This window comes from Dromiciops gliroides, chromosome 1, assembly GCF_019393635.1.
Source record: "Dromiciops gliroides isolate mDroGli1 chromosome 1, mDroGli1.pri, whole genome shotgun sequence".
NCBI lineage: Eukaryota > Metazoa > Chordata > Mammalia > Microbiotheria > Microbiotheriidae > Dromiciops > Dromiciops gliroides.
The window spans coordinates 73,192,683-73,214,323 of record NC_057861.1 but is presented as its reverse complement, the minus strand read 5'-3'; the positions used below and the strand labels follow the sequence as shown (position 1 = coordinate 73,214,323).

Below are 21,641 nucleotides of genomic sequence, written 5' to 3'. Positions count from 1 at the left end.
GGCTGGATTTGAACTCAGGTCCTCCTGAATCCAGGGCCGGTACTTTATCCACTGCGCCACCTAGCTGTCCCCACTTTTAAGAGGAAGATCACAACAACAACAACAACAAAAAGAGGAAGATCAGCCTTCACTACAGCAAACAAACATTCCCCCCTCCCTACCTCTACCACCACCTCCCAACCTCCTGTCATATGTCCACAGATCCACTTATATAATTGCACCTACATAGAGCTCCAGGGACTTTGTTCTGGCTTATCTGACTCAATGGCCAGGGTAGGGGGTTGGAGGAGGGGGTATATCTAGATGCATCCCCTTCAGACAAACTCTGTGGGAGAGTAGGGGAGAGGGTGACTCTGATCCCTCCTGCTGGCCCCTAACATAGAGGCCCTCAGAGGGCTGGGGTGGGGCTTCTGTGACCTTATCTCTTTGCCTTCTGAGAGGCCCCTCAGTCCTGGGATCCTCACCATGAGGGCACCCTCCCCTCTTGCCTTACTAATCCTGCAGCTGGCAGCCACTGGTGGTGGCCAAGGTGAGAAATTGGGGAGGGGGTGCCTTGCCTGGATGGGACATGGTGGGACCAGGAGGTCAGGAGCCTTTAGTTTGAGCTGGAACTTGAGCAGATACTTTCTGTCCATACTTGTCCAGGAGTCCCCTAGGCCACAGAAGCTAGGAGGTGAGGGGTGGGAACTAGAAAAGCCTGAATAGTTCTCTCTCCTTCACTCTCTAACTTCTTTCCCAGGGCTCCCATAAAAGGTCATGGACTAGGCTGGCTATTATGGGGAGACTGTGTGTGTGTGTGTGTGTGTGTGTGTGTGTGTGTGGAAGGTGAGAGCCCGGAGCCCTCGTCCCCAAACTCCACCTCCTGCATTTATCTCTTCTTCCCACCTCCCACTGGGGGTGTTCTGTGTCTATGTGTCTATCTCGCCCGACTGGGATAAGGTTAGGAGTATTCCAAGACTCTGACCCTCCTTCTGCCTACTTCCCCAAAGGACTTCCTTCAGTGCCTTCTTTGCTAGGGAATCCAGAGCAATTCTGAGCCCCTATCTGGTCTTAGCAAATGCCAAGGTTAGTTTGGAAGGAGAGAAAGTTAAGGAACCTGGGATGTCAGGAAATTGACCCTCCCTTTCTTCATGGCTTCCTCCACAGAGGTCCATGAGTCCTTCTGGGTCCGTGTCTTGCCACAAGAAGTGAGCATACCTCCTGGCAGCTCTGTTTGGCTCAACTGCAGCACAAGCTGTGCCCAGCCTGAAGCCTGGGGGCTGATCACTTCACTGATTCAGGGCAAAAAGGAGACAGGCCCAGGATGGGCTGCTTTCCAGGTGTTGGATGTGAAGGCGTGGGAGTCAACAGCTCGATGCTTCTTCACCTGTGCTGGAGAAACCGAGGAGGCCACTGCTACAATCAAGGCCTACAGTGAGTGGCTCAGATCCCTTCATCTCACAGAGACAGGGACTAAGGAGCCAGAGAAGAAGCTGGGAACTCTAGGCCTGGCACCCTGGAATATCCCAGGCGGCTGTGGGCTGGAACTGGCTGGGCGCAAGGGAGGTCTAAGGGCTCCAGGGTTGGTTGTGTTGTGTCTCTAGCTTCCTATCACTGCCATATTCCTGAGTACTGGGCCAGCTCTGGGGCTCAGAGATGAGGTGGGTGACCAGTTAAGGCCCCTCTCCATCCTCCCTTTCCCTTTTCCCAGGCCCCCCACATGCTGTGGTCTTGGAACAGCCACCCCTCATGGATGTGGGCACCGAGTACGAGTTCCGCTGTCAGGCGTCCTTTGTCTTTCCTCTGGAGAAGCTAACGATGATCCTGAGCCTCTCAGGCAAAGCCCTGTCCTCTGTTAGCTTAGCACAGTCAGGCTACCGCCTTGAGTCAGCCAATGTGACCTGGACCTCCAAGATCCAGCCACGCCTCCAAGACATGGGGCAGCTCATGTCCTGCCATGCTCAGCTTAACCTTAATGGCTTCCTAATCATTCGAAGCTCCAAGCCAGTGAGGCTACACTTGCGAGGTGAGGCGGGTACCAGGCAGAAGCTGGAGGTAGAGGAATAAATGACCCCAGTGCTTTCTTATTTAGGGGAGTCCTGATTGTTGGAATTATGGAGGAGACTCATTTTCCATCACCCCCCTCAACCTGGGAAAGAGGGAGACTGGGTGGGAAAGGACAGGAAGGTACCAGGAGGGGAGGAAAAGGAGACCTTGGGGAAGAGAAGGAGGTTTCAGGGACTCAGAAGAGCCTGAAAGGGCAGAGCTAAGTAACCCCTGACCTCATCTCTCCGCCCTTCCTCCCTCTTTTTTTGCAGAGAACCCAATGTCTCAGGTCGTAGCCTGGGTCGCTTTAACATCTCTGGCTGGGTTCCTGCTCCTTACAGCTTCAGGTGTCTTCTTCTTGCAGCCTGGGGGACAGCTGCAGCCAGAAACCTTGCGTCCCCCTGGTGAAACCCCTACTGAGAAGGTGTGAGGGACGTCACAGCAAGAAGTTGTCTGGACCAATAAAGGCAGGAAGCCAAGATCCACATAGTGCCTCCTAACAAGCTGGGAAGGATGCTCCTCCTTCAGCCCCCTCCCCCAGGCTAACAACCGGTACCAGCTTAAGTTAAAACAGAAATTGATTCCTCTGGGCTCCAGGCTCCAGCCCAGGAACAGTCCTGGATTCCACGTTATTGGGCTCTTCAAGCAGCAAGGAACTCGGGTGACAAACCTGGTAGAGAGGAACGACTTCTAGCGGGATCTGAGGACACTTGGGCCCAAAACTCCTTGCTAGCTGTGTGACCTTGGGCAAATTACTGAGCCTTAGTTTTTCCTTCTAAAAAATGAGAATAATCCCTACCTCACAGGGTTGTGGTGAGTAAAGTGCTTCTTAAACCTTAAAGACTATAGGAATGTGTGAGCTAAATCACCTCGCCTCCTTTCCCCGCCCTTTCCCCCCCATACCCTAACGCCCTGCCGGAGCCCCCAGACACAGTCCGCTGCCTGATGCGTCACCTCCACACCTTTCTCAAGGCAGACTCTAGACCACCAGCTTCCGGTCCCCAGTGTAGAGCGGGAGGCCCAGGACTCTGAATAAACCTAGTTCCGGCGTCACCTCAAGGGCCCTGATCACCCCAGGTTGGGAATGGAAGATTAGGGGGGGAGGCAGGACGGAAGTTCGGTTCTAGCACCTAGAGGCGCCAGAGCGGGCGGGGCCTCGAGGAGAAGAGAACCCCGGTCGGGTGGCACCGTGGATTCTCCCCACTTGGCCCCCCTGGCTGGGCAGTTCTCCCCACCCCATGGCGTGTTATCGAGGCGAAGCAGTAGAAGCAGTAGGCGGAGTCGGGTGGGGAGGAACTGAGGCCACATGGGGGGCTAGCGGTTCAGAGGGCCAGCTTACAGACCAGACCCTGGGACCCAATTGGCTCCGCTCCCGCGGGCGGGGCAACCCTGATTGGTTCGTTTACGAGCCCACAAGCCCTATGGTTTGCGCGGAGGGCTGGGTGAGGACAGCGGCAGGGTGCTGCGCCTAGCCAGGGCCCAGGTAGGTCCACAACGCGTGGGTTCCCTCGTGTACGGAGTTCACTCAGGGTTCTCCTATTTTCAGCTCTCGCACACAAGGCCTACGCAGAGACACTTGTCCTCCCCACACTTAGTAAATAGGGACACTATAACGAAAACCCCCTAATTTAGATTCCCACTGACACGATGTGCACTGTACACATGCGCTCGAGCACACTCCGGCACACACGCGCGCGCGCACACACACACACATACATACACACACACGGCTGTCTCCAGAGGCAACTGGGCTTTGCCTCCCACCCTTCTCTTCGTGCTTTTGAGCGCGGGGGCGCTGAGAACAACGGTCCTTGACTCTCCTAAGCGAGTCTCTCCTATAGTCTTATAAGCCACTCTTAGGTGAAGGGTGGAGCTGGGAAATGGGAAGGGAAGCGCACTCGACATCTGGGATCACAGAGACAGGACAGAGTAGGGTCACCAAGAAACTCCCCTCCCTAGATTTCACCTATTCACCCCCCACACTGCACACACCCCACCGCTTCGCCTGGGTTTCAGCCTCGGAGTTGTCGTACGTAGTGGGCCTGATTTTGGTTTCCCAGGTTCGAACCTCTCCAAACCTGTCTCCAATGGATCGTTCGCATAGCTCTGCTCCCCCCACCCCACCCCCTCGGCCCCCGTGGGGCAGCCGTGGCCTGGATGGGGGCGGGGCTTCATGAAGGCTTCTTGTGCCTTAACAGCTGGGGAAGGGAATCAGAGGTTAACATCACTTCTAACTGTGCGTTCCCCCATCTAATCTAGTTCCAGAACTAAAGCTCAGGTGGAGTCGAAGCCACGTCCTTTCTTTTACTGTGCCCAGGGAGATTATAGTAGTCTCCTCCCCTCGGGCGGGACTGAGCTGACGCGTGTGGGTTCCAGAAACCCTCTGCTGAGGCGTCGCAGTTCACACCTACTTCCAGCCCCCACGCGCCGGGACCTAGAGGCCCAGTGGCTGTTCTGATGCTGTGGCGCCTTGGCTCGGGGCTAGTGAGGGTTGTTGGGGGTGGGTGGGTGAAACAAGAAAATTAGCCAGCAGCAGAGGCTGTTGGAAAGGTTCCCATGGCTCAATTTAATTCAAGTCAACAAGCATTTATTACGCACCTACTATGTGCAAGACCGTGGTAAGCGCTGGTGATACAATAACTCCGAGTCAAGGATGCTCCAGTTGCCTAGGGGGTCTCTCGTTCCTTGTTTCCTCATGCTTCTGAGCCTTGATCCTGCTCTCTCGCTCCTCTCCTCCCCTCTCCTCTCTCCTCTCCTCCCCTCTCCTCTCCTCTCCTCTCCTCTCCTCCCCTCCCCTCCCCTCCCCTCCCCTCCCCTCCCCTCCCCTCCCCTCCCCTCCCCTCTCCTCTCCTCCCCTGTTCCCTCTCCTCTCCTCTCCTCTCCTCTCCTCCCCTGTTCCCTCTCCTCTCCTCTCCTCTCCTCTCCTCTCCTCTCCTCTCCTCTCCTCTCCTCTCCTCTCCTCTCCTCTCCTCTCCTCTCCTCTCCTCTCCTCTCCTCTCCTCTCCTCTCCTCTCCTCTCTCCTTTCAGCCGCCTCTGCCTCCTCCTCCTCCTTGGATACCAAGTTACCAACGTTAAACCAATCCCCAAGCGCAACTTGGCCTCCTCCACACCCTGCCCCGCCCCGCCGTGCCGAGCTGAGCCAAGCTGTCCTCCCCGTTTCTCCCTCTCATCCTCTTCCTCACTCTCTCCATCTCCGCTTCTCTGCGCTCCGGCTCCGCCGGCAATGACCTTCTCTCAGTCGCTGCTGCTCCGGGCACTGCTCGCCCTTGTGGGGTCTCTCTGCCTGGGGCTGCTCGCTCTCTCAGGTAAGAGTCACCCCCCACCCCACGCCTGTAGGACCTGGACAGGGGGATAGGTAGGCACCCCTGACTTGCAGAAACAGCTGATTCCCCTCGGAGTACTAGCTGCGATCCATCTTAGTGTCGCCCTTACAACCTCAGTCAGCCAGGAGAGAAGCGAATGATACCCCACTCCTCTTAGGCCCCCCCCAAAACCTGCTCCATCCCCCACCCCGGGCCGCGCGCGCTCCCGCCCGCCCCCGCGCCACGAGGCTTGGGGGCCAAGAATCTCCGATCTTCCTCTCATTTTTACCAAGTTCCGAAGCTCTTGACACTACTGAAGTACCAGGCGAGTGAGAGGCTTGTGGTTTCTCGTCCACTTCCAAGGGTCTCAGAAGGCACAGGAATACCAATCATCCTGGGCCTGGGGTTCTGCTCGGTCCCTGGACTGCTGCGTGTCCCCACTGGCAAATGATTAGAATTGGGGGTGGGGGTTCCTGGGATCAGTGGAACGAGAGAGGAAGCGTTGAGCTTGGTTGGCTTTCAGAAAGCCAGCCGCCTCTGGTCCTGGACCGGTCCATACCTGAGAGCAACCTGGTCCCCCACGTAGGAGCGGCGCAGGAGCCATACTGGGCAGACCTGCAGCCCAGGTCCGCACTAGTGGAGCGAGGGGGCTCGCTGTGGCTGAACTGTAGCACCAACTGTCCACGACCTGAGCGGGGCGGGCTGGAGACCTCGCTTAGGAGGAACGGAACGCAGAGGGGGCTGCGCTGGCTCGCCCGCCAGCTGGTGGACATCCGTGAGCCCGAAGCCCATCCCATCTGCTTCTTCCGCTGCGCCCGCCGGACCCTTCAGGCGCGTGGGACGATCCTCACCTACCGTGAGTGACGGTGGAAGGGGTGAAGCGGACCCTCTGCAATCCTCTCCCCGTCGATTCCACCTTCCTCTCCACTTTCCCCACACCCATCTTCACCTCCGCGCACTTCTACAATACCCACCTGGTGTCCCTCAACGCCTTAGCCCCCTTTCTTTTGGGGCGTTCCCCATCCTCCATGTTCCTCTCTATCTCGCGTGTCCTCTATCCTTCTTACTTTCGCCCTTCTCCGTTCCCATTCTACACCCCTCTCCTTCTTCTAACCCTTCGCCAAGGCTCTCTTTTTGCGCCTTTCTCCTCTCCATCACACATCCCTTTCTATCCCTCTCCCTCTCCCTCTCCATTCCCATTCCTTCCGCCCCTGTGCCCACAGAACGACCAGATCGAGTGGAATTGGAGCCACTACCTGCCTGGTTGCCTGTGGGTGAGAACTTCACTCTAAGCTGCAGGGTGCCGGGAGCTGGACCCCGGGGGAGCCTTTCTGTTACTCTGCTTCGGGGAACGCAGGAACTGAGCAGGCGGAGGTTCCCAGGAGAATCGCCAAGGGCAAGGGGCGCTATGGCCACGTTCACGGCCACTGCCCGAAAGGAAGACCATAGAGCCAACTTCTCTTGCCTTGCTGAGCTGGATCTTAGGCCCCACGGACTGGGGCTCCTTCAGAATAGCTCCACCCCACAGGAGCTCCACACATTTGGTGAGTGGGGAGGAACTGGGCAAGCTTCTGACCTCTGCCTTTGCACCTCTGCCAGGAGGAGAATAAGGAGCTGTTGGTCCTAGGGAAGAGCCTGGGAAGACTCCCGAGTTTGATGACACTGAGTTTGTCTGGTTCCTTCCCCTGGAAAAAGGGCACTAATCTCCCCACCTGCCCAATCCCAGTTTTTCCTTTGACCCTGTATTTCCAGCTCTGTCAAAAGAGCAGGGTTAACTCACCTTTCCCTTTCACTAGCCTAGCTCTCTTTATTTCTTCACAGCCTTGGCCCCAGGGCCCCCTAGTCTAGCATTCCCCAGGCTCCTGGAAGTCGGCTCAGAGCAGCTGGTGAGCTGTGAGATGGACAAGCTGTTCCCAGTTGAGGAAGCCCACATACAACTGGCTCTAGGGAGTCGGATGCTGAGTCCCAGCATCATCCTGGATGGGGACAAGCTAAGGGCTGCTGCTACTCTCACTGTGGAAGAGGAAGCAGTTGAGGGGGAGCAGGAGCTGACCTGCACCGTGACCCTAGGGGGAGAGGATCGAAAGGCCCAAGGAAACCTGACAGTCTATAGTAAGGAGGTGACAGGTGGGGAAAGGGCTGGCCCAGCCAGCCGGGTGGCTGAACGGGGAAGCTAAGGAGGGAGGTTAGGAGAGTGGGCTCATGAGCTCTGGCTCCCCTTCCTCCAGGCTTTCCTCAGCCCAACCTCACAGTCAGTGAACCCAGTGTCAGGGAGGGGACCTTTGTGAATGTGACCTGTCAAGCCCCTCCAGGTGCCCAGGTGCGGCTGGATGGAGCTCCTGAGCCTCCTCTTGGGGAGCCCGCCTGGCTCAGCCTGACTGCTAGTGAAGAGGATGATGAACGAGTGTTCACCTGTGAAGCTCTCCTGGAGGTGAAGGGAGAGATACTTCGTAGGAACCGAAGCCTGGAGCTGCAGGTTCTGTGTGAGTGCAACTGTCCCCTTGTCCCCTGATTCCCAACTCTGATGGCTTAGGGCAACCATCCATCGACAGTCCCACAGGCTCTTACTAACCTCTCAGTCTGGCTCCCTTCTAATGTAATTGAATCAGTTCACCAGCTAGCAACCAAGGCAATTCAAAAGGCATTTTGAGCAAATGTATGTTATGTTGTATGTATGTATGCATGTGTGTGTATATATGCATGTTTGCATATGTGTGTGCATGTATGTGTATATGTGTGTGTGTATATATACACACAGATGGATTGATGGTAGCTAGGTAGCAAAGTGGATAAAGCACTGGCCCTGAAGTTGAGAGGACCTGAGTTCAAATGCAGTCTCAGACACTTACTAGCTGTGTGACCCTGGGCAAGTCACTTAATCCCAATTGCCTTAAAAGCATCCAGGGTGGCAGCTAGGTGGCGCAGTGGATAGAGCACCAGCCCTGGATTCAGGAGGACCTGTGTTCAAATCCAACCACAGACACTTAACACTTACTAGCTGTGTGACCCTGGGCAAGTCACTTAACCCCAATTGCCCCGCAAAAAAAAAAAGCATCCAGGGCTATCTTCTCCAGTCATCCTGATGAGAGAGAGAGAGAGAGAGAGAGAGAGAGAGAGAGAGAGAGAGATGGATATGGACCCCGGATATGGCCACTGGACCCCGATCCCTCTGGAGGAGAGAGTGAGGTTGGTGACTTTGCATAGCTCTCCCTCATTTAAATCCAATTCAATGCAAGTCCTCTTCCAGAAAAAATGACAGAACATGTATGTATGTATGTATGTATGTATGTATGTATGTATGTATGTATGTAGAACACATCTAAATATACACATAGATACAGATATATATAGACTGCATGCACACATAGGCACACATGTATATATATGTATATACATCTATACATACACACACATATTTATATGTATGCACATAGAACAAAATGGGTAAAGGGGGAGGGGAGTTTGGGACCTGAGCCCCATAACAAGGGTCAAGCTTCTCTAGACAAGTCCTACAACATAAATAGAACCAGGACAATCTTGCCTCCAACAAAACAGTCACTGTAAGAAGCCTTGGGGATCCAAACCAAAATGAAAGAGTTCTTGGCCCCAAGGAGTATATATTCTTCCATGAGGAAAGGGGTGCAGATTACAGTGTTCATGCAGATAAGCTAATGGGAGATAATTTGGGGAGGAAAAAACAATAACTAGGGGATCAAGGAAGGCAGAAGTGGCATAGAGGAGGAAGAAAATAATCTGAGCCCTGAAAAAGGGAAGGAAGAAAGAGATGAGAAGGAACTGAATTCCAAGAAGGGGAACAGTTTGGTTCAGAGTCCAGAAGTTAATGTTAAAGTCAGGGAATAGTTAGTGGTCCAGTTTGTCTGGAATGCAGGAATTTCGAAGGAGGGAGAGGATTGTGACATAATGAGGTGCCTGACTGTGATGGATCCTAATTGCCAGAATGAGTTGTTGGAAACAATAAGGAGCAGATGGAAGACACCACAGAAACACAGACTAGAAGAGCTGGGAGGACCCCTTGACATCCTGGTAAAAGGGAGGGGCTATCACAGCTGGATGGTGCAATGGCTAGAGACTTGAAACTGCAGTCAGGAAAACATGAGCTCCAGTTTGGCTTCAGACTCTTTCATAGCTGTGTGACCCTGGGCCAAGTCACTGAACCTCTGTCTGCCTCAGTTTCCTTATCTGTAAAATGGGGATAATATCACCTACTCCCACCCCCCAGGGTTTTTGTGAAGATCAAATGAGATGGTATTTGTAAACTTTAAAGCACCCTCCCAAGTCATCTAATAATAATATAATAATAATGCTAGTTATTATTATTGTGATAGTCCAGGTGAAAGGTAATAGGGGTGGTATAGAATGATCACTCCATGCATTCAAAGAAAAGAACAAATGGGGAGGGTGTCATACAGTTGGAATCTTCAGAGACTTGGCAATTGATTAGACATGAGAGGAAGAGAGGAAGGGTCAAGGATGAGTTCAAATGAACCAGTCAATGTGACTAGAAGAACAGAGCTGGTCTCAAACTCAAATAAGGAGGTTTTAAGGAGGGCTGGGTTTGGGGCAAGAACCACCACTTTTCATTTTTATAGTATTTCAAAAACATAAAATGCTTTTCCTACATTATTTCATTTGAGTTTGACAGAGACTCGTTTATTCCAGCTATTTATTCTCATTCATAACTGAGGGTCAGAGAGGTTAAATGACTTGTCCACGGAGTCACACAGCTAGTAAGTAAGAGGGAAGATTTGAACCTAGATCTTGCTAATAATAACACATCCTGGGCTCTGTCCACTAGGCCACACTAGATAGGTTGAGTGTGGTGTGCAGATGGTATGTATGGATGTACATACGAAAGAGATACATGCCAGCCAAAAGACCATGAAAGACTGGTATTCAGGAGACAGATGAGAATTGGGTATATATGAGAATCATCTGAATAGAGCTCATCATTGAATCTGTGAGAATAAATGAGATCACCAAGGGAGTGTGATATGGAGAATGATCCAGTAAAGCCTGATGGCCAGAGGCCATCCATTGCATCTACCCCACACCTGCGCAAGTGGCCAATCTAAGCTTTGCTTGAAGAAAGAGCTGCAGTTGGGGTTGGCGAATGGGGGCAGCCAATCCACTCAGGAAGTCCATTCCACTTTTGGAGGACTCTGCTAGGAAATGATTCCCCACATCAAGCCCAAATTGGTCTTCTTTGACTTAACAGCAAGTTTCTTTTTCCATTTGACAAGCCTTCAGATAGTTGGTGAGCTACCATGTCCCTCCCAAGTCTTCTCTGCAGGCTATATTGAATTCTTTTAAGTAATGCTCATCTTGAGCTCTTTACTATCCTGGCTGCCATCTTGTCAGTGTCCTTCCTAAAATGAATGTCAAAACTCCAGAGAGGTCAAAATCTGTGAAAACTGAGGAAAGGGAGAACCTCTAATCCTAAATGCCCTGCTCTTGATTTCTGATCTCTGATTCTACCCCACTCCTGCCCCCGACCTTCACTCATGTGACTTTGGGTCAAATCATTTCACCCTTTGGGCATCTGCCAAAATGAGGGTAAAATGAGAAATTCAGACTAAAATTCCGTGATCCTCTGATTTTGCTTTATCTCTGACTTACAACTTTGTGCTGATTTTGTCCCTTACTTGCCTAGCCTCAAAAGCCCTTTGATAGAGCTGAAACTCAGTTCTGAAATCCCACTTTGGGGTTCAGTCCTGAGGTTTGGGGGCACAGTCTACAGGGAACTCACTTTTTTTTGCTCCAGATGGGCCAAGACTGGATGAGGCAGGCTGTCCTGGGAACTGGACGTGGTTGGAGGGGATGGAATCTACTCTGCAGTGTTGGGCTCCAGGGAATCCACCCCCAGTTGTGGAATGTGTCCGGCCAGAGGGGGGACCAGCCATCCCGCTGGGCCTTCCACTGCCCATCCGCCGGGATCATTCGGGCACCTACCAATGCACAGCTTCCAACACAGTGGGCCAAACAACAAAGGATGTGATGGTGATGGTGGAGTGTGAGTGACAGTGGGGCCACCACACCCACCCTGGCTCAGCGCCATTAGAGGGAGGGTTCTCCCCGCCCCCACCTCCACTCAAGAATGGGTGATGGAGACTATGGGGAAAGGGTTAGGGGGAATACCCAGCAGTGCCAGGACATTGTCCAGTTGGGATGGAGCAGTGTCCATGTCCAGCAGAGTAGCAGGCCTGGGGTTCCTTTTGTTTTTAGAAAACTGTTTTATTGAGGTTCTTTTCTTTGTTTTTAAACATTGCTGTCACTTTCCAATGACTACATCCTACCAATCGAAGCCCCCATTTGGCAACAAATAAGTATGGTGGGTGCCTTTCTTTTCCTCCCCTTACCCCCACCAACACCTTCCCCCTCTGCTACCAGATGGGCCCGATCTGGATCAATTAGGTTGCCCAGAGACACAGACATGGCTTGAGGGTACAGAGGAGGTGCTGACCTGTCAGGCTCTTGGGGTCCCACCACCCATTGTGAGCTGTAGGCCCACTGGGGCCAGGGCCTGGCTTCCTGCAGGGCCACTTCGAGTCACCCGGGAGCATGCAGGCACTTATCATTGTGTGGCTACAAACTCTCGGGGCTCAGCCTCCACAAATGTGTCCATCACTGTTGAGTGTGAGTGGAGAAGGAAAGGGGTGGGGTATGGGCGAGGGGCAGAGGGCAGCTGAGAGCCCTGCGGCACCTGATGGCTGTCTTGTACCTATGGCAGATGCGCCAAGTTTTGGGGAGGTTAGCTGCCCTGGTGCTTGGACCTGGGTCAAGGGCTCTGACCACCAGTTCTCCTGTGAGGCTGATGGGAACCCCGAGCCTGTGGTGCTGTGTGCGAGGGCAGGGAACCTGAGCCAGGAGGAGCTGCTTTTTCCTCACCTGGGCTCTCACTTGGGGCATGACCCTGCTCCTGGGCTCTACTACTGCAATGCAACCAACCCCCACGGGTCAGCCAGCAAGACAGTCGCCATCAGTGCCGAATGTAAGCTGGGGATGGGGGCTCAGGGTGGCCGGGCCCTCGGTGCTCCATCTGGCCCCCCCGGTACTGACAAGTTAACCTTGCTGCCTTCTAGCCCCACCCCAAATGGATGAGAGCAGCTGCCCCAGCCACCAGACCTGGTTGGAGGGGGCACAGGCACCAGCACTGACATGCAGAGCCCAGGGCAACCCCACTCCAAGGGTCCAGTGCTCGAGGGAGGGGCCGGAGCGGCCAGAAAAGCTGAGCGTTTCCAGGGCAGATGCTGGGACCTTCTACTGTGTAGCCACCAACAGCCATGGATCAGACACCAGGATAGTCACCATTGGGGTAGAGTGTAAGTGACCAGTCCTGGAAAAGATCCAGGGCAGGCAGGGAGAGGACGGGACTCCCAAGGGGACAAAACCAAGCATAGGCCTCCGCCTGACTCTGGGGATAACAAGGCTTCTCCACCCCCAGACAGGCCCCTGGTGGCAGAGCTGGTAGCCATGCCCCCAGGCAGTGTGAAGCCTGGAGGGAACTTCACACTGACCTGTCGTGCGGAAGGATCCCCTCCAGCCCAGTACAGCTGGCGTACCCCACCAGGGGCTTCCAACATTGGGCTCTCAGGCAACAACAGCACTCTCAGCGTGGCTGGTGCCCTGGGCAGCCATGGAGGGGTATATGAGTGTGCAGCGACCAACCCCCACGGCAGCCATGCCCTTCGGATCACCGTGCATGTGGCTGGTAAGGCTAGGCCTTGGGGAGAAGGCTCTAGGCTAGCTCTTCAGCAGCCTGTGGCCTAGCTTTCCTTGGGGTATGAAGGGTCAGGGGGCTGGCCCACAGTCCAAGGGAGTGTGGCTCAGTGACACGACCTCATCCCCGGCTGTCTGCAGGGCCCTGGCTGTGGATTGTCGTGGGCGGGGCGGCTGGAGGGGCCCTGCTGCTGGCCAGCCTGGGTGGCCTCACCTATTACCTCCAGTCCACAGCCTGTAAGAAAGGAGAATACAACGTGCAGGAGGCAGAGAGCTCTGGGGAAGCCGTGTGCTTGAACGGGAGTGGGGCCGGAGCTGGGGCTGGGGGTGGGAGCGGCACTGGGGCTGAGGCTGAGGCTGAGGGAGGAGGAGCAGAAGTGTACTCCATCCAACTGACTGCCACGTGAGCCCCCTCCCCCAGAGCAGGACTCCCCACACCCCTGTACCCAGCTGGGTAGGCAGCCCCTCCCTGGCATGTATTTATTAATTGATGTATTTATTTATGGAGCCCGAGTGCCAAGGCAGCTGTGATCCAGGATCCCTTAGAGTCCTTCAACCCCTTCCCCTTTCCCTCCCTTCCAGTTTTCTATCCCTGAATAAACTTTTTATAAACAATTCACCATCAGTTGCCTCTTGCCCGCCCTCTCCCCACTCCCTCCTCTTTCTGCATTCCTATCTCTTTCTGTGGGGAAGTTTGTTTCTATGTCTACCTCTTCCTGTGAGTCTGTTTCTATTTCTGTATTTGTCTCTGTGTTTCCAAGGCAGCCAGGTGGGGTGGAAAGAAGCACAGGCTGGGGGGTGGGGTGGGGAACAACCCAGAAAAACTTGGCCAAGTCCATTATTCCAACTCTCTAGCATCAGGATCCACATCCCTAAAATGAGATCAGACTGATTGAACTCTGAGATTGCTTCCAGTTCTGACATTGTTCTAGATTTCTGCATCTCTGTGAGTCTCCCTTTCTCTGTTTCCCAGCTTCTTCATGTCTCAGTGTCTTCTCATCACATCCTTTCCCCTGCCCCCTCCTTGGTGTGGGTCTTTATTTAAGGAACTTTGACCCTTAGACCGGGAGAGCTCCGGAGGGTCTTCTTCCATTCCAGATTAGAGGGAATTTACCCTATTCTGGCCAGTGGCCAATTCATCTGCCCAGTGGTTTGCTCCCAGCCTGGCAGTCCTTCCCAGCCCTGGTCTCAGGATCTGAGGGGACACAGATTGTGAGCACCAGCGCCAACCCCAGCCTTCGTGGGGCCAGCCTGTCTCCTCCATGCTATCTCTTCCGGCCAGACCCAAGGCTGCTGCTCCCTCTGTTTCCTTTGGACTGGGTGTGAGTGAGAAGGGGAGGGAGTGACTCTAGCAGGCAATTCTGGGCATTGCGGGATGCCTTCTGCCCCCACTCCAACCCTGATAGCTTGTCGGGCCAAGAGGAGGTCCTGGGGAGGCCAGAAAATACTTCTCAGATGTCCTCAAATCTCCAGAGGGACCTCCCACTCCCACCACCTGAACAGAGGGAAATTGAAATCTCTCCTAGCCCAGGTTTAGAGAAGCATCTTTGGGCAGTGGAGGGCAAAGTTAAATCACAACAAAGAGCAGATTCATCAGCTGGGCTAAGTGGCCAGGATCCCGAGGTTCACCTCGGTTTACTCTGCCTGAGAACCTCATTAAAGCCCTGAGACTAGGGCAGAGAAGAAAGAACAAAACGGAGGAATGCCTGAAGGATGGAGGTGGGCAAACTTTTCTCCCCTTACCCTGTCGTTTCCCTCCCCCTGCCCTAGGACTCCGAGCAAAGGTCCCTTGGGGTCACTTTCTCTGTGTCGTATATGCGTAAACTGAGGAAGAGTGGGGTTAGCAGCTATCTTGTCCCTCCTGTGTCTAGGTGGGGGCCTCTGGAATCTCAGATGAAGAACCCCTGCCTTAACATCACTGACCTTCCTAACCCCGAGGGACTTAAGTTTGTGTCCAATAACTTTCACTTCTGTAATCCTCAATCTCTGAATATGATTGATTCCTGGTGCGGGAAGAAGAGTGTGGATAGGCCATGCCTGGCTCAGGGTGTGAGTGCCTGGGGCTGAGTAAAACCCAGCCTCTGAACCAGCTTCTTCCCATCGGCTAGAGCCTCAGTCCAAACCCCACCCCAGCCCCCAAATCAGGGCATGAGACCTCAGCAGGACACCCAGCTTCATGTCTGCACGGAGGAGGCAAGAACCACACATGTCCATGCCACCAGCTGAAGCTTTTCCTCTCTCCTCATTTTCTCTACCCCTCCCTCCAGCTTCCCTTGCTGCTTCGACCCCAACAAATCCCCAGACAGAAGGTCCTAGGCTATTGTCAGACGCTATAACAAGAATTTCCCTGAAGAGATGGAAAACAGCTGTTATGTGTGTGACTGTGTGTCTAGGGGAGGCATCCTCCCTCCTCCCACCTCCCACCCACCAAAAAAAGCACTGAGGAAATTGTTTCAGGGAGCATCTGAGAGGAAGGGTCAGAAGACAGTAAGAGCCAAAGGTAGTAGCCCCAAGCCTCCTCCCACCCAATCAGACACGATTGCCGTCCTCTGCATGAATGGATCTATTTTATTTCTGATCTTTTCTTTGGATGAACAGGGGGTGTGAGCAATTGACCGAGGTCACTGCTCAGGCCTTGCCACTGGGGCAGGAATCCACATTTGCTCAGGGCTATGCCCCTGGCCACTGGGGATCCCCAGTCCCTCTCCTGCCCTCAATGCAACTTCTCTGGGGAAGCTCTTTTCCTTCTCCCCATGGAGTCGGGGCACCCGGGGCCGGATGCTGGAATCATGGCCTTCAGTCCCTTGGGGGGCAAAGGAGAGGGAAAGAGGAGTAATGGATAGGACAGATATAGTGTCCTCCCCCTCCCCTCCAGACCCATGAACACTCACCCACATTCCTCTTCAGCTAAAGTTTCTTAGAGTATGGGTGGGGGTCTATGGGGCTAAGGATAGGCATGTAGGGAGAGGGACAGGATGAGTAAATTCAGGAGGGCCTGGGGAAGGAGCAGTTCCTCACCTCTCCTGCCGGGGCCCTGTGAGGTACAGAGCCAGGCCCCACAACGAGTACAATGCCCAAGCGGGCAGATGCTCTTCCTGGGTACAGTCCAACAGGCAGGGCAGCGGATTCCATACTTTTTATATCTGTGTGAGGGCAGGTAATAGTAGTAAGAAGCATTTACACAGCCCTGTTAAAGTTTTCAAAGCAAATACCTCATCTTCACAACAGCCCTAGGAATAAGGTGCTATTATTATCCCCACTTTACAAAGCAGACAGTAATTTATTTGCTCAGGATCCCAAAGCTAGTAAACGTCTGAGGCTGGATTTGAACTCTGGTCATCCTGACTGCAGGCCCAGTACTCTACCCGCTGCACCACCCCATGCTGATGTCTGAAGCTGAGAAACTGTCACCTAGTTCCCTTCTGACTCTACAGGATTCTCGAAAGGAAGGAGGAGGCTGGAATCCCTGCATTCCTATTCCAAGTGGGATAAAACTTCCTTCCTGACCCCTGAGCCAACTCAGTCCAGGGCCGGGCCCAGGGTCCCCTCACATCCCTTGCTGCTTGCCCGGCATGTACCTACCTGATGCCACAAGCATTACACAGCGGGGTCCCATCCTCTGCGTCCCGCCACAGTGGTGTTCTCTGGGTTCGGCAGGAGGCACAACTTCTACTCCCTAGAAGGTCAGAGGTGTGATAGAGGTGAGAGAGGAAACAGCCACCAGATCAGACCCTCGGGCCTGCTTAGTATTCCCCGGGGCAGAAATGGGCATCTGGGGCTTATGGTCTAGCCCTCCCTACAGGGCTCAGAAGCTTTAACCCAGGTGGTTGACACTGAAAGAGAAAAAGAGGCAGCCTTGGTGATGGGGAAGAGACAGACTGGGGAGGGGAAAGACAGTGGGGTGGCAGACAGGCAAGAACCAGACAGCACAGCAAGATTTTAGCTTACAACTGTTAAGAAGCCTCCCACCCAGGGGTGAGCAAGAAATGGACCAGTTCCCCCACATACCTGGGGGATCTTGATGGTTTGATGTGGATGCACCCATGAGACTAGTTGAGGCCCCCCAGCTCCGGGAACCACAGGCTGAACTATAGGGGGGAAACTGGAAGCCGGTTAGGTCCCGAGCATCATTTTTGTGTTCCCAGAAGCCCCTGGGCTTATTCACAAGAAGGAAACCCCTGAATTACTCCTTCCCTCGGTTTACCACCATCCTACCTTTTGCCCCAAGTCAGCCTATCCCCATTGTGCTGTCCCCAGGTCTCTCAGGCAGGGGAACGCTCAGCCTCTGGGCCAAGTTATGTGAGAAAAGGGTCTTGGATGTCCCAGCTCAATACCTGAACTGGGCAGTGATTAGCAGCTGGTGCCCCTCCTGATCAGGCTTCAGGTGCATCCTCAGCACAGCACCCTGGAATCCTGGCTCCAGCCCCTCGGCTCCCCGTTGGGGGTGGGGCTGTTTTCGGAGGGTCCTGCCTGCCAGGGCCTGGAGGCCAGGACCCCTACCCAGTCCCACTCCCAGCCCCACCTGCTTCCTGGCCCTCGGGGGGCTCAGTCTGTGACACTGAAGGCTGATCAGGGCCAGTGAGTCCACAGCATCCCAGGCTCGAGGACCCCCAGGGGCCGTCAGGGGGGCCAAGGCCCTGGGGGGCAGTGGTGGCTCCAGCCAGGGCTCAGCTCGGGAGGCTTCTGGGACAGGAGCCTTGGGGAGCCGCTCTGCTGTCTCCTGGAGGAAGCGCAGGCCGGTCGCTGCAGCTGGTAGAGCTAGCCAAGGAGGCCTAGGGGGAGCAGGCAATGGGATTAGCTGCCCTCCCCCAGCGCCCACAGACTGACCCGGGCCCCCAGGGAGCGGCCCCTGGATGACCTTGCGTGAACCCAGGGAATGTCCCCGGAGTGACCCCAAGGATCCCTGATGGGAGGGCTACTACGGCTGGGCCCAGTCCTCCCTGTCCCTGAGGGGTGATTGGGGAGGTGGGGGGGGAAGGTCTGAGCCCTTATACACCTGCTATCTCCTGGGCCCTTCTCCTGGCGCTGGATTAAGGAGCTGGCGCAGGAAGAGGGGTGAGGCAGAGGGTGGACCCCCTCAAGATCTAGCTCCGGCTCCAAGTAGGGCGGGGCCAGCAGCTCCTGAAGGACAGAAAAGTCCGGGGTGGGCTCCCCCTCCATGGCGAGAGCTGGAGACCCCACCCCAAACCTCAGGCTATTCTGGCCCCTGCCCCCGCCCCCGCTCTCGCCCCCGCCCCCGTCCAGGGGAGAACAGGCGGCAGCTGAGGAGGGCGTGGTCACTGCAAAGGCCCCACCCCATCCTGAGTGTCCGGGACCCCAGGCTTAGGGGTTGTGCTGCCTGCAGATAGATACACGGCTATCCCTTTTTATATATATTTTTATATGTTATATATCTATATATATCTGTGCCTCAATAATTCTGGCTTAGGCTAGTCGCTATATGCTCTATTTCTCCTGACGCCATCCCCACTTAACTACTTGTGTGACCATTGGGCAAGTCACAACTTCTATGAACCAGTTTCCTCAATTATAAAATGAGGGGAGAGGACTGGACTAGATGTTTTCTGAGGTTCCGTTCAGTTTATGCACCTCATTCGATCTTTGACCTGGGGCAAGTAATTCCATTTCTCTGAGGCGGTTTCCTTATCGACTCCATTTTCCTCAATCAGGTGCATATATTTATCAGTCACATAGAGGCTGAGGCAGCTCATCAGAGTGCTGGATTAGCTTGTTTTCATGGGGCTAATATCTATCTCACAGGGTTGATGTGAGGATTAAATGAGATACTCTATGTAAATCACTTTGTAAACCTTAAGTTATGTAAATATTAACTATTATATCCCTCTATTCATCTGCTAGAAAAACCCACATTCCCCCAACTGGAGGAACCAAGTCAACTGGGTGACACCCTGGGCTTCAGAGCCTAGTTTCTCAAGGCTGACCCAGAGCCAGAAGACGTTGGTTTCAATTTTGTCTCTATTCTGCTTGCACGCATGAATCTGACTCTGGCTAAGTCCTTTCCCTTTCTCCTTCTTCCTGCTGGACCATTATCTCTAAGGTGCTTCTGTATAAGTCCTCTTGTTCTTATAAACTTAGACTTAGCTTGCTTGTTTAGGGTGGTGGTGGTAGAATCACGGCAAAAAACCTCCTAAGGCCCCTCCCTGTCCCAAAGAGGTTTCACAGACTCTGGTGAACAAAGTGTTTTATTGTGGCTCTAACAGACACCCCCAGTTTGGGGGCCCAAGAGCCCCACCCCCTCCCCTGCTAGGGTTGAAGCAAGAGAGGGACCTTTTCCTCTAAAGTACAAGTGTAGATTCCTCCCAAGAAAAGGGAGACTTCTCCATGGCCTCTCTCCTGAGTCCCCTCTAGTCCGGCACAAGGTATCCACAATCTGGCCAGCTTTTGGTCATCGGGGCTAGGTCCTGAGAAGAGATGGGCTCTATGTCCATTAAAGAAACCCCACGCTCAATTGGGGCAGCTATCAAGCCTTGAGGAAGAGGCCCACGTGTCCAGCAGCTGCAGGTGCCTCCAGACCCCTTGGCTGTTCCTCCCTGTCAATGGGGTTTGGGGACATGGCCATCCACATAGAAGTTTCGAGTAATTTTCGGCAGAGTGAACTGAGCACCCTCAAGCTCCTTGGTCAAGATGATCTGGCAGCCCAGCCTTGAGTTCTCTTGCAGCTGTGGAGCCATGTCCAGCATGTCGTCCTCCCTGCCCAAAGAAATGGTGGTCTATAAGGAACCAGAAGGTCTAGGAAGCAGATTAAACTCTACCCCTAACCTTCCATATCTCAGGCAGCTTTGGGCTCTGGACAAGACCTGAGCCAACCAAGTGCCTCTTTCTTCCCCAATGACACTGGCCACGGGTTACTGTGCTGCATCATCTGCTTCTGTCTCTAGCTCCTTGAACTAGGGATCCCAGAAAAACTCAGCCCCAAGGCAGCCTCTGCCCTTCTCCCCTCCCCAACCCTTACCTTACCTTTCATCAGGTGGTGGCAAAACAGCCAAATGCTCCTCACTCACATAGACATGGCAGGTAGAACAGGCCAGGGAGGCCTCACAGGCTCCTGTGGAAGAAAAGGGCATATGTGGGGGGCCTAAAGTCCTCCTCCTCAGAACAGGCTGGGTAAAAACAAGCCAGGAAGACGGTGGGCAGTGGATTGGGTGGCCTAGTAAAAGTACAACAGAAAAAGGTGAACTCGAAAGCATAGCTATAGGGAAGTTAGAGGGAGCAAGACTAGGTTATCTCCTACTAGAGGGGTAGGGGAAAATGCCCCCAAGCAGAGACAGGAAAAGCTTGGATGGAGGGTCTCTAGCTGCGCTCCTAAATCTACTATAGTAAGTACTGGTCTGACTGGCAGAAAAGATCTCAGGCATTGTTCGACCACTGTAACTGACACCCTTGGGTGACTTCAAACAAGTGCCTTCCAAATCTCTGCACCGCCTTTCCTGCTCCCGGCAGAGATGGATGGCCACTGGGGCAGAAAGGTGGTATACATTCCCAGAGAAGGTCACTGTATCAGCTGTTTTTGTTTTGATTGTTACAAGAGAAGACTCAAGTGGGAGAGAGGAAGGGAAGGGGGTGTTTCCATAAATGACTGTCATGTAAAAACGAGCTAGCAATAGAACTTTTTTTTTAAGCAACAAAAGGAAATCCAAACTAAAAACCCACCCACCCACCCAAAATTCAATAAAGCGGGGGCGTCGGACTGACCGACTGCTAAGGTTTCTTCCAGCTCTGACATTCGTCGCTACCCCTCCGCGGGCCTCAGTTTCCCTTCGTGCCCGCTCCGGAGGGATGGCTCCCGGGTGGTCCTCGAGCGTCCGCTTACCCTCCAAATCGACGCCGTGCCGCTGGGCCAGGCGCAACACATCCTCGCCCACTCGGCCGCTCGCGGGGATACGCTTTCCCGAGCGGTCCACGAAAACCACGTTCACCCTGGGGGAGGGGAGGGGTGTCACGGAAGGGGGTGGGCCACGGCTCCCGCTTCTCCCCTTCCTCCCCCGGGGCGGGTCTTACTCACAAGTCCTCGGGGAGAGGTTCCGGGTCGGGTTGCTGCTTTTCTTCCTCCGCCGGGCATGGGCCTGGAAAACAGCGCGCGCCTTGAGAGCAGGGGCCCAGCCCACAGGGGGAGGGGGGTCCCTGGGGGCGAAGGGGTTAAGCCCGCTCAGCACCCTTCCCCCACCCCTCGGCGGCCGGCACGTTACCGCGAGGGGAGGAGCCCCATCCCCTCCCCCAAGCACCTGTGCTCCGGAAGTCCCTGGGCCTGACCAGCGACTGGGCGACAACTCTCCCCAGCTCGGGTCTGCGGGAGCCCGGGCCCCGCCACAGACTACCTCCAGCCGCCCGTATCAACGCCCCGGCGTTCACGCTCCTCCCAGCCATGGAGGCGGCCATGACAGATGCCACGTGACCTAGCGAGGCCTCAAACGCACGCGCAGTCAACTACCGATCCTCGTGGGGAACCCGTAATTCTCAGAATAGGCGCGCAGTTGGACTCAGGTTGCTTGCAAAAGTCGGGGCGAGCATTTTGGAGCTGGGTTTTCTTTTCCCGCCCTCTTGTTCGAAGATGGTCA

General features: G+C 54.4%; 3 protein-coding genes across 5 annotated transcripts; 1 reads left to right on the top strand and 2 right to left on the bottom strand.

The window, feature by feature from the left end:
- Positions 1 to 454: 454 nt before the first annotated feature.
- On the top strand, positions 455 to 13,674 carry LOC122745590 (intercellular adhesion molecule 5-like). The gene is made up of 17 exons (XM_043990961.1): positions 455 to 529; positions 1,147 to 1,413; positions 1,691 to 2,005; positions 2,298 to 2,452; positions 2,567 to 2,698; positions 4,086 to 4,162; positions 5,060 to 5,331; positions 5,915 to 6,184; positions 6,552 to 6,872; positions 7,150 to 7,440; positions 7,557 to 7,811; positions 11,111 to 11,359; positions 11,737 to 11,982; positions 12,077 to 12,337; positions 12,429 to 12,668; positions 12,791 to 13,057; positions 13,207 to 13,674. Exons 1-17 carry the CDS (start codon positions 466 to 468, stop codon positions 13,470 to 13,472), a joined length of 3,948 nt encoding a protein of 1,315 aa, XP_043846896.1. The 5' UTR covers positions 455 to 465; the 3' UTR covers positions 13,473 to 13,674.
- Positions 13,675 to 15,647: 1,973 nt separating this feature from the next.
- ZGLP1 (zinc finger GATA like protein 1) lies at positions 15,648 to 19,524 on the bottom strand (the record flags this gene model as incomplete). Its single annotated transcript, XM_043989231.1, has 7 exons — positions 15,648 to 15,868; positions 16,084 to 16,208; positions 16,648 to 16,741; positions 17,074 to 17,153; positions 17,400 to 17,837; positions 18,062 to 18,186; positions 19,354 to 19,524. Coding segments are annotated over 7 exons (1,215 nt in total), but the record flags the coding sequence as incomplete, so codon positions are not given.
- On the bottom strand, positions 19,251 to 21,610 carry FDX2 (ferredoxin 2). Of its 3 annotated transcripts, none has more exons than XM_043989211.1 (5): positions 21,402 to 21,610; positions 21,089 to 21,149; positions 20,897 to 21,003; positions 20,044 to 20,233; positions 19,251 to 19,776 (listed from the first exon to the last, which is right to left on the bottom strand). In XM_043989211.1, the coding sequence occupies exons 1-5, from the start codon at positions 21,460 to 21,462 to the stop codon at positions 19,620 to 19,622; spliced, it is 576 nt and encodes a 191-aa protein (XP_043845146.1). In that variant the 5' UTR covers positions 21,463 to 21,610; the 3' UTR covers positions 19,251 to 19,619. The 3 variants fall into 3 exon arrangements, with proteins under 3 accessions (XP_043845146.1, XP_043845137.1, XP_043845155.1); XM_043989202.1 differs by having other exon boundaries at positions 21,309 to 21,606; XM_043989220.1 differs by having other exon boundaries at positions 20,044 to 20,131; positions 21,309 to 21,486.
- Between the last annotated feature and the right edge of the window lie 31 nt (positions 21,611 to 21,641).